Here is a 12,036-nt window from a genome sequence, read left to right on the forward strand (position 1 = left end):
TGTGTGTGTGTGATGTCTGGTTCCACTCAGGGTTTGGCTGAGAACAGGGGTAGCTCCCAGAGAGAGGGAACACTCATTACAAGAACACTATCTTAATCAATCTCCCACACGTCTCTAACTGCAGCTAAGCGACCAAGGCTCTCTACCAAGGACTAGACAGGAGGATTCAAATAGACACCTGCTAAACACACACACATACACTTGATTTTTTTTTTTAAATATCCAAATACTTTAATATTTTCTTCAACGTAATTTCCATAGTGACACCCTGACCGCCAGCAGTGTTTTACCAGGATAGAAGGACATTAATGACATCTTAAACAAAGACCACCACCCACCCTGAGCCACACGCACCCTGTAAGCGGTGACAATGACCATGACTCTCAACACCCACTGTGTTAGTGTATAATCCTCTTCACAATCACCCAGAGAGAAACAAAACCAAAATCATCCAACCAGACCATATACAGAAAGCCTTAGATGTGTAATAAATCTTCTTAGGGCTAGGCCCCTTTTTTCTCAATTTCTGCCTGAATGACGTGCCCAAAGTAAACTGCCTGCTGCTCAGGCCCTGAAGCCAGGATATGCATATAATTGGTACCACTGGAAAGAAAACACTTTGAAGTTTGTAGAAATGTTAAAATAATGTAGGAGAATATAACACAATAGGTATGGTAGGAGAAAATCCAAAGAAAAACCAACCGTAATAATTCTTTTAAGAGAGACCATGCTCTTACAATGGAAAGTATAAGGGCATACTGGAAATTAGCTCCCTGGATGCAATTCCTATGGCTTCCACTGGGTGTCAGCAGTCTATGTTCAAGGTTTCAGGCTTGTAACTTCAAAAACGAAGAAGAAATATCAGTTTTAGTACAGGGACGCAGTCTTGGAAATTTGTGTTTGCTCGTGCCGTGACAGAACGCACCTGCTAAAATCGGTTTCCTATTGAGCATACTTCTTTCTGTAAGAAATAATATAGTTTTATTATATTTTAGGGTATCTGAGGAGTAAGTAGAAACGTATTTTGACTTGTTGAAACAAAGTTTAGGGGTAGATTTTTGGATTCCTTTCTCTGCATGTTTAACGAGTGTATTATTCAAATCGATGGTGCCAACTAAATTGACTTTTTGGGATGTAAAGAAGGATTTTATCTAACAAAACGACACTATATGTTATAGCTGAGACCCTTTTATTGACAAATCAGAGGAAGATTTTCAAAAATTAAGTGAATATTTAATTGCTATTTGTGAATTTATGAAACCTGTGCTGGTGGAAAAATATTTTGATATGGGACGCCGTCCTCAAACAATCGCATGGCATGCTTTCACTGTAATAGCTACTGTAAATCGGACAGTGCAGTTAGATTAACAAGAATTTAAGCTTTCAACCGATATAAGACACCTTTATATGTACCTAAATGTTTAATATTCACACTTTTTATGATTATTTATTTGAATAGCGCGCCCTCCATGTTCACCGGAAGTTGTCCCACTAGCGGGACGCCTAGGCTTAAGAAGAAGTACCATACAGCCATAGCCCTGGGCTGCTAACTCGTTAATATGGCCTCCTTACAATTAGATGAGGGCTAAAACATTGTCTTATTGGCTTGTAAACTCACTGGCAGGTGCAGAACGCAGCCTAACAAAGGTTGTGAAATGTTTCACCTGGGTCAAACAACAGAAAGTATCAACATGGCATGAGCCAGGGCCTTTCTGACCAAGAAACTGATGATCTAACGGTTTCTTCTACGCTCAGCACTTTGGCCAAATAAACTGAGATGAAATCCAGATACTGTATGTTTGAAAGTCTTTTTTTGTGGGGTAAAAAGCCAAGAGAGAGAAGTTCATTCTGTTTCTGATTAAAAGCGTATCACCTATTTCACTGAATCCATTTGAGAAAGGACAAAGCTATATGAGCGCTGGACCAGATCCAGATTCATTTTCCACCTTAGTTGAAATTGAAACAAATCTCCATATAATCTATAGCAGGGATTTAAATAAACACAGATTATCACCATAGCAGTGCACTTGACTTGTAGATCATGACAGAGATGGTGGTAGTAGTAGCCATCAAATCACGACGCCAAGGGCTCCAAGTCACAAAGCTTTCTCTGAGAAGGTGAAGTGTAAATCTGAATGGACTAGGTAATCCTAGCCCAGGATTCAGTCAAATATTTTATTACATTTTCTCTGCTTTTGTTTGAATCCTGGCCTTGGATTAGACCTAGTCCAGTCTAATCTCCACCTCACCTGCTCAGAGAAAGCTATAGGACGCCTCACTGTTAGTGGTTTATTATTCAGTCCTTAGTCCTGGGCTTTGTACCATTCTCACATTTGAATGATTCATGGGAAAATATGGCCCTTATCTTCTTTTATCTGTGGTTGACAAAACACTCTGCTATTCATTATTTTAACTTTCACTGAGACAACAGATGGAGTCTGTGTTTTGGAATTTATGAAATGAAAGGGGACGCGAGACTAAATATTGGAGAAAATAAAAGTGATTGAAAATAAAAGTTTATAAACAAATCCCTTATCATGCTAGTAAATCCATGATGATTTTTGCAAAGAAGCCCCTCGTTATTTTCCAGCTTTACTGAAACGTATGGCCGTATTTGACTGTTTATTGTATAGGACTGCGTTCTGGGGCCTGCGTTTCTCACTCTGTATTATTGTGTTTTGGTTGCCGTCCTGTTGCGTTGTGTTTGCCTCTCCAAGACAAGATTAAGCAGTGTGAGGGAGCAGGAGTGTCAGTGACGGCAACTTCTCCTGGAGACGCAAGCTGACTCACTCAGCCACGTGAACCTGCCTTACCCTCGGCTAAAGTTTCAGGAGAGAGGGAAGAAAAGATGGGTAGATAGAGGGAGGGAGAGAAAGAAAGAGAGTGAGATACTGTATACTGACACAAGCCTCCTCCCAGAGTTTATTTTCTCTTTTTTGATTTAGTCAGTTTAGGCTGTAAAAGTTAAGAGTCTTTATTCTAGGGAACTACAATATATCTCGCCTCCAGTGCAGAACCTTTGACACACATCCTAACACTTGCTGCTGACTGGACCCCCCACCTGTTACCCTCTCTGGGCCCTGCACCTCTCCTCTCTTCTCCCCACCCTGGTACTGGAGAGAGCCCATGCGTCCCAAATACTTCCCTCAGTGGGGAAATCCACACTGGAATTTATTGGAGAGAAGAGCCCTCTCATTGGGTCAGAGGAGTCTCCAACTCCCTACATCTGGATCTCTCCCAGGCAGAAGCTCCACTGAAGGCAGGGTGAAATACGGAGCCTGTCCGCTCCAACGGAAAATGATTTCCATCTCCACCAACAAAGATGAGTTCAGCTCAACTCCCCTGTGCTTAACATCTCGGACAGAATAGCTCTAAAACCACAGCATGGAAGCTAACCAACACCTGAAATCTTGGCTCACAATCACATCTCCATTCCTTTCTTTACTTTGAAACGTCCTTCTAGTCACTGCCAAATCCCCTCCGCTTCTGTTTTCCCACTAATTCAATCCAATGAGTCCCATGGGAACGAAGCACAGCGAAGCACCTACATAGATCATCCTAAGTGACAGACACACATCTGACTTTTAAAAAAAGAAGAAAAGCTTCTACCGGGCCACCACAAAACCAGAGCTCACCAACCAAGAACCACTTTAGAACCTATTTGACTGATAATAGCTCCCTTTGACGTTTCACTCAGATACAGTAGAACCAAACTAAAGCAAGAAATGGGGACAAATCAAATCCACACATGGAAAAGGGATTGACCAATCCCATGATCAGCAGCAGGGATAGATTCATTCCCAGCATGTTGACGGTGAATCCTGGAGGTTAGACATTTTAACAGGACAGGAGTGAATAGGCCTACCGTGGTTGTATGTAAAAGCCACAGAGGTATTTGAGTGGTTTGGTCTTTTTGCAGTGAGTGAGCAGGCTTTTTCCAAGCCACCCCTAATGCTCCACACATCCCCTAGACAAGTGTATACAGCCTGGGTCCTGTCTGTGAGCAGCTCTGCTGAGTGGGGCGTTTCACTGCCTGTCTCTGTTTGACAGCTGGGTTACAGCACTCGAGACAATCACAGAGAAACACAGAGAGAAGAAGAGAGGGAGAGGAGAGAGAAAGTCAGTAAATGAAAAGAGAAAGGAGAGACAGTAGGAGAGAAGGGGCGGAGAGAGGATGAGAGCCAGTGAGAGGAAGAGAAAGGTGCCTGGAGTCAAGGAAAAAGATGACCACAGAATATCACAGCCTTTCCAGAGACAATGAGTCACAGTCACAACACCTCTTCACACCGTCTGAGCACTCAGACGCCGCACAGACACATGTGCAACACAGACACATGTGCAACACAGACACATGTGCAACACAGACATAAACTCAGCAAAAAAGGAAACGCCACTTTTTCAGGACCCTGTCTTTCAAAGGTAATTCGTAAAAATCCAAATAACTTCACAGATCTTCATTGTAAAGGGTTTAAACACTGTTTCCCATGCTTGTTCAATGAACCATAAACAATTAATGAACATGCACCTGTGGAACAGTCGTTAAGACACTAACAGCTTACAGACAATTAAGGTCACAGTTATGAAAACTTAGGACACTAAAGAGACCTTTCTACTGACTCTGAAAAACACCAAAAGAAAGATGCCCAGGGTCCCTGCTCAACTGCGTCAACATGCATTTGGCATGCTGCAAGGAGGCATGAGGACTGCAGATGTGGCCAGGGCAATAAATTGCAATGTCCGTACTGTGAGACGCCTAAGACAGCGCTACAGGGAGACAGGACGTACAGATGATCGTCCTCGCAGTGGCAGACCACGTGTAACAACACCTGCACAGGATCGGTACATCCGAACTTCACACCTGCGGGACAGGTACAGGATGGCAACAACAACTGCCCGAGTTACACCAGGAACGCACAATCCCTCTATCAGTGCTCAGACGGTCCGCAATAGGCTGAGAGAGGCTGGACTGAGGGCTTGTAGGCCTGTTGTAAGGCAGGTCCTCACCAGACATCACAGGCAACAACGTCGCCTATGGGCACAAACCCACCGTTGCTGGACCAGACAGGACTGGCAAAAAGTGCTCTTCACTGATGAGTCGCGGTTTTGTCTCAACAGGGGTGGTGGTCAGATTCACGTTTATCGTCTAAGGAATGAGCGTTACACCGAGGCCTGTACTCTTGAGCGGGATCGATGTGGAGGGTCCGTCATGGTCAGGGGTGGTGTGTCACAGCATCATTGGACTGAGCTTGTCATTGCAGGCAATCTCAACGCTGTCCGTTACAGGGAAGGCATCCTTCTCCCTCATGTGGTACCCTTCCTGCAGGCTCATCCTGACATGACCCTCTAGCATGACAATGCCACCAGCCATACTGCTCGTTCTGTGCGTGGTTTCCTGGAATGTTAGTTTTCTGCCATGGCCAGCGAAGAGCCTGGGTCTCAATCCCATTGAGCACGTCTGGGACCTGTTGGATCAGAGGGTGAGGGCTAGGGCCATTCCCACCAGAAATGTCTGGGAACTTGCAGGTGCCTTGGTGGAAGAGTGGGGTAACATCTCACAGCAAGAACTGGCGAGTATGGTGCAGTCCATGAGGAGGAGATGCAATGCAGTACTTAATGCAGCTGGTGGCCACACAAGATACTGACTATTACTTTTGATTTTGACCCCCCCCCCCCCCCCTTTGTTCAGAGACACATTATTAAATTTATGTTAGTCACATGTCTGTGGAACTTGATCAGTTTATGTCTCAGTTGTTGAATCTTGTTGTGTAAATATTTGTAAGAACATATGTTAAGTTTGCTGAAAATAAAAGTTGTTGACAGTGAGAGGACATTTCTTTTTTTGCTGAGTTTAGCACAGCCACACAGTCTCTCCTGCATTGGGCCTGGAGGTACTGAAAGATGATCAAACACACCCAGCAGTTCCTGTACAACATCAACACCAGTGTACAGTTACACCACTTATGAGGAGGGGTAGGTGGTTCCTGAAAGCATGAGAAACAAGAAACAACCCCTCCTCCCCCGCAAACTCCTTCCTAGTTCAGAGGGTTAATAATTCATCCAATTATCTGTGTCATGGAAATTAAATAAAAGAGGAATCAGACCAAGAGGCTGTAACAACACTCACAGGGAAAGGAAACAGTGCCTCCACCCACTGTGTGTGTTTAAAGGACCAGGACCAGGCTGAGCCAGGGCAGTCAGTCTTGACACAGTACAGTACAATCTCACAGAGCTACGGCTGGCTCGCCTCAATGACATGGAACAGAACAAAAAAAATGGAACCACGATTTCAGGGTCTCACAGGCCGAAACCAAGAACATGACGATGTTAAGGCCCACAGGAACTAAGCAGCATGGGTACTATAAAGGTTAGAGCCAGCCTCCCACTATCTGGTGGAGAACACTGATTAAATGTCAATCAAACGCAAACATCTAAGGGAACATTCAACGATCTCATCTCAGACATTACAGAGAAGGTAATTATAGAGTATTTTCTCATTAGTTCAAAATGACAAAGATGATTGTACATCCTCTGGTTGGGCATCAATCTGTTATTGACCATATTTGACCCATTAACACCATAAACTAATAGCTATATTGTGTTCTGTAAGTTCATCACAGCTGTGGTAAAACACAGCAGACCAGGATGAGACTAAGCCTGAGGTAATGCTTTACGGATGTTCTGGAGAAGGTTAGATGGAGGGCATGTCTGTCCGATGCTTAGGGATTCACTGTTGGAGTAAACAGGACAATTCTTTACCTTCGAAGGAGAGGAAGACTCTTGGCAGTGGCTGGAGGAAGCTGGAGACACAAGTGAGGAGGAGAGAGAGAGCCAGGAGGGTGGATCCGACTCTTATCCAGGGCGGGGTCTTCACGACCCCCTCTGGCCACCTCATGACAGCAGGGCCTCAGGAACCACACCTAGTCCAAATAACCTGAGGGAGGAGGAGAGAGGTACATCACTGGTCAGACTACAGTACCACAGATACGGCAGGGATGTTCAAATCCAGTCCACGAGGGCTACAGCACTGACGATTTTTGCAGCCCTCCATTATCTATTCCTGTCCTATGGTGACTACTTCCTGTCCTATGGTGACTACTTCTTGTTCTAATAATAACAATAAATAAGGAGGATCCGTTTTAAAGGAGAGAGATGAGAGCGTCACATGACAGTTAAATCCATCAGTTACCACATCCTTTAACATGGCTCACTGTTAAATATGGATGAGATTCATCTACACAAAAAAGCTGGGGGAGAATCTCCTGTCTGCCTTCACTCTGCTTCCATTATTGGACAAGAGGAGCTCCATTATTGATGAAGACAGGTATTACCAGGGGATCTTCTCCTGTAGAGAGATTCTCTTACTGCTAACCAAGTGGCCATGCCACTCAATGTATTGTACGCAAAGTATCCAAATTGGTTTAATAAAAAACAAAAATGGGGGTGACAATAAAATGCACCCATACAAAGGCAGATCTATATTCTCATGGCTAATAGAGGAGGGTGGGATATATATGAAACTTTCAATTTGGGATGCAGCTGACGGAAAGGTTGAGGCACTGGGATCAGATGAACCATGAACCATATATCACCCAGCTGAAATGTAACCTGCATGACGGGCTTGGGTCGTCGTTTGAGCGGCCGCGTGTGAAGAATTAGAACGCATATGGAAAAGTGCAGAAGGGTTAAGATCTCTTTGGCAGCATGGCTTCCTAATCCTGGCCCTAGCCCCAGCCCTCCCTATCCCAGCCCACCCTAGCTGGGGTGAGTTCACGGAGAGAGAAGCCCTTGCGCTGGACTGGAGATGTCAGCCTCACAGCTGCTTAAGCCATCGCTGGAGAACGGAGCCTCTATTGCTGTTGAGTGCCAGGAGTCATTACAGTGAGAGAAGACACAGGCCTACCATGACACGCCACCTCAGCAGGATTAGACACATACAACTGGAACTTCTCTCCTGCTTTAAATCTACCACGGTCATACTGTATAACCTGTCAGGTGATATCATGGAGATCTCTACAAATATGACTGGCACCTAGCTAGTACAACTGCCCTGCCTAACCTCCTAAGGCATGTCTGGCAGCCTGGTAGTGTTCCATGTACACAACCAAACTCCACATTGATGTACATAACAGCCTTATAAGGAGCAATGCTCCACATTCTGGTGTACAAAGCCATATGGATAGCCATAAACATTCATTTGTCTGGCGAGACTGTAGTCAGTCCAGAAAAACTGCTGCTTGTCGAAGCCTTGCCAGGAATCCTGGCGATGACAATTAAATCGGTCTCCTCAAAGGAGGTGAACTTGAATAAATACAGCAATACATTACCGAAGGGTATAAGAATAATTGGGTTTATTGTGTGTTGTTTGGCCCTTTGCCTAAGGAATGTTCCATCTGACCACTTCAGAGGGAGTCTCTCTTTTCAAAAACGACTGTTCGATGAATGTATGATGACATTTTAAGACCGATTTGTTTTTCCTAGATGCCGAACAGGAGATCTGATCGTCTGGCTCTGCCATAATGTCTTTATTGAATGAGAGCAATTCCTCTGTCTGTCTTTTGTAATGGACTATTAATATTTCACACAATTGAGCGTGTTTACAGTGCATTCGGAAAGAATTCAGACCTCTTGACTTTTTTCACATTTTGTTTTGTGACAGACTTATTCTAAAATGTATTAAATTAATGTTTTTTTCTCAATCTACACACAGTAACAATGGCAAAACGAAAACATGTTTTTACATTATTTACATAAGTATTCAGACCCTTTGCTATGAGACTCGAAATTGAGCTCAGGTGCATCCTGTTTCCATCGATCATCCTTGAGATGTTTCTACAAATTGGTTGGAGTCCACCTGTGGTAAATTCAATTGATTGGACATGATTTGGAAAGGCACACAGCTGTCAGATCAAAAACCAAGCCATGAGGTCGAAGGAATTGTCCGTAGAGCTCATGTCTTGGTTTTTGCTCTGACACAGGATTGTGTTGAGGCACAGATCTGGGAAGGGTACCAAAAAATGTCTGCAGCATTAAAGGTCTCCAAGATCACTCCATCATTCTTAAATGGAAGAAATTTGGAACCACTAAGACTCTTCCTAGAGCTGGCCGCCCGGCCAAACTGAGCAATCGGGGGAGAAGGGGCTTGGTCAAGGAGGTGACCAAGAACCAGATGGTCACTCTTACAGATCTCCAGAGTTACTCTGGGGAAATGGGAGAACCTTCCAGAAGGACAACCATCTCTGCAACACACCAATCAGGCCTTTGTGGTAGAGTGGCCAGACGGAAGCCACTCTTCAGTAAAACGCACATGACAGACCAAAAGGCACCTAAAGTCTCTCAGACCATGAGAAACAAGATTCTCTGGTCTGATGAAACCAAGATTGATCTCTTTGGCCTGAAGGCCAAGCGTCACGTCTGGAGGAAACCTGGCACAATCCCTGCGGTGAAGCATGGTGGTGGCAGCATCATGCTGTGGGGATGTTTTTCAGTGGCAGGGACTGGGAGACTAGTCAGGATCGCGGGAAAGATGAACAGAGCAAAGTACAGAGAGATCCTTGATGAAAACCTGCTCCAAAGCACTCAGGACCTCAGACTGGGGCAAAGGTTCACCTTCCAACAGGACAACGACCCTGAACACACAGCCAAGACAACGCAGGAGTGGCTTTGGGACAAGTCTTTGAATGTACTTGAGTGGCCCAACCAGATCCCGGACTTGAACCCGAACGAACATCTCTGGAGAGACCTGAAAATAGCTGTGCAGCGACACTCCCCATCCAACCTGAGAGAGCTTGAGAGGATCTTCAGAGCAGAATGGGAGAAACTCCCCAAATACAGGTGTGCCAAGCTTGTAGCGTCATACATAAGAAGTCTCAAGGCTGTAATCGCTGCCAAAGGTGTTTCAACAAAGTACTGAGTAAAAGGTCTGAATATAAAAATTATATTTCAGTTTTTTTGATACATTTGCAAGCAGCAGTATTTCTGGACAGAGTACAGTCTTGCCAGACAAATGAATGCGAATATTTATGGCTCTCCATATGTCTTTGTACACTAGAACGTGGTCATTATGCGGTATTGTGTGTAGATTGATGAGGGGAAAAAAACAATTTAATACATTTTAGAATAAGTCTGTACCGTAACAAAATGTGGAAAAAGTCAAGGGGTCTGAATACTTTCCGAATGCACTGTACATGGAACGTAATGAGGAAAAAGCAGTCTCATCTGGGTTACGACTTGATAAATGGATTGTTTTGGTCTAGATTCGCTCTTCTTCCTGGTTCTATTTGTACAAAGATTCCTACTTTAGATATAGATAACCACACTGTAATTACAACACATAAATTACACGAGAGACTGTGTCTCTCTCTCTAGTCATGACAGAGATGCTATTTAGACCTAAAGCATGTAAATAATAACAGATGGTAAATAATAATAATATACTCAGAGAATAGAGTTGATCTGTGTGAATTGTCTGTATCGGAGTGATCCCTCTGCCTACAGGATCTACCAGAGGGGCTCCGAGTGTTCACACCACACCCTGTCACTCACAAGTTAACGGCTCGGGTACATGAACATGTTGCCAAGCACACGTTTGACTAGGGAGAGCTAAGGAAAACTGAGTGATTGTATTACGAAAACAGGGGATTCAGGGCTCAACAGTAACCCGTTGAATAGAATTGAATAATACTTTAAAAAAATATCTTTGGTTTATAGTCAATCATCTCGGACTCACAACCTTCTATTTTTACTCATATAGTAAACGTCAGACAACGTGACATTCTCAGTGCCAGAGCAAAGGCACACCTGTGATCACCCTGATTTATTTGTAATAGTACGTCCCATAACAATTATACTTCCTTCTACTCAATGTAAATGTTAATATAACATTTATCCCACCACAAATACAGTACGGTGTGCGAACATCAGTGATGAAGAACAACCAAAAACACATTCAATGATCAGCATGTCATTTCAGACATATCGTGACAAACCTCAACACAGAAAACCCCTTATCCATCATTATAGAAAGGAGAAAATAAACCACCAAACTGCAAACAGGTATCTAAATTAACAAGACACAAATTTAACTACATTTGGATCAAGTCTTTTGGAGCTTTTCTTAATACTTGTCTAAATGTGTTCCCTCTCAGCCGTTCTTATTCCCTTTCAGTCTGTCTACCAGTGGGACCCTGCACCTGTTAGCCCGAGTCCATGCAGCTCTCTCCCACTACCGCCTGTCTTTCACGGCCCTGGTGAGTGATCTCTCTGTCACAAAGATTGACTGTCCACACACCCCTGTCCCAGCCTAGGACAGCCCAGCCTAGGACCCACCTTATAAGGCTTCCTCTCCTGCTCTGTCTCTGTCCCGATCCCAAAGCCCTGGTTCCCTGTTTGTTCTTGTGTTGACCCAGTCCTTATCCTCTTCAATCACTTTAGTACCACTGAGACGGTTCCCTGGTGACTCTCCCAGAATGAAGGCAGAGAAGAGAGAGCTGCTGCTATTCCATCCAACCGCCTGCAGGACTGACTTGATGAGTGAAAGAGAAAGAGATGATAGAGGGAAGGGGAGAGAGAGGAGGAGAGAGAGAAAGGGCTGGTTTCCTATTACATACTCTACTGAAGTCCCCCCCTCGCTTCTCTTTCTCTCTCCCCCTCCGTCAGCTAACGAGACAGCGGACTGATCACCCAATCCCTCCCAGTACTAACATTCATCTGGTGGAGGACTTCTACATCACACAGACAGACAGACAGACAGAGGACTACTACCTCACACAGACACAGACAGACAGAGGACTCCTACCTCACACAGACAGACAGACAGACAGAGGACTACTACCTCACACAGACAGACAGACAGACAGACAGAGGACTACTACCTCACACAGACACAGACAGACAGAGGACTACTACCTCACACAGACACAGACAGACAGAGGACTCCTACCTCACACAGACAGACAGACAGACAGAGGACTACTACCTCACACAGACACAGACAGACAGAGGACTCCTACCTCACACAAACACAGACAGACAGAGGAC

At 44.5% G+C, this 12,036-nt stretch overlaps 1 protein-coding gene across 1 annotated transcript in view; it reads right to left on the reverse strand.

Annotated features, from left to right (window-relative positions):
- Positions 1-11,633, reverse strand: part of LOC139565762 (semaphorin-3C-like) — a 48,078-nt gene extending 36,445 nt beyond the window's left edge. Inside the window, exons 1-2 of the mRNA XM_071386299.1 lie at positions 11,326-11,633; positions 6,757-6,931 (exon numbers count right to left, since the gene is read on the reverse strand). Coding sequence (XP_071242400.1) covers positions 6,757-6,892 — 136 coding nt within the window. The 5' untranslated portion in view covers positions 6,893-6,931; positions 11,326-11,633. The remainder of the gene's footprint in view (positions 1-6,756; positions 6,932-11,325) is intronic.
- Positions 11,634-12,036: the final 403 nt, after the last annotated feature.

Source organism: Salvelinus alpinus, chromosome 37 (assembly GCF_045679555.1).
Source record: "Salvelinus alpinus chromosome 37, SLU_Salpinus.1, whole genome shotgun sequence".
NCBI classification, from domain to species: domain Eukaryota; kingdom Metazoa; phylum Chordata; class Actinopteri; order Salmoniformes; family Salmonidae; genus Salvelinus; species Salvelinus alpinus.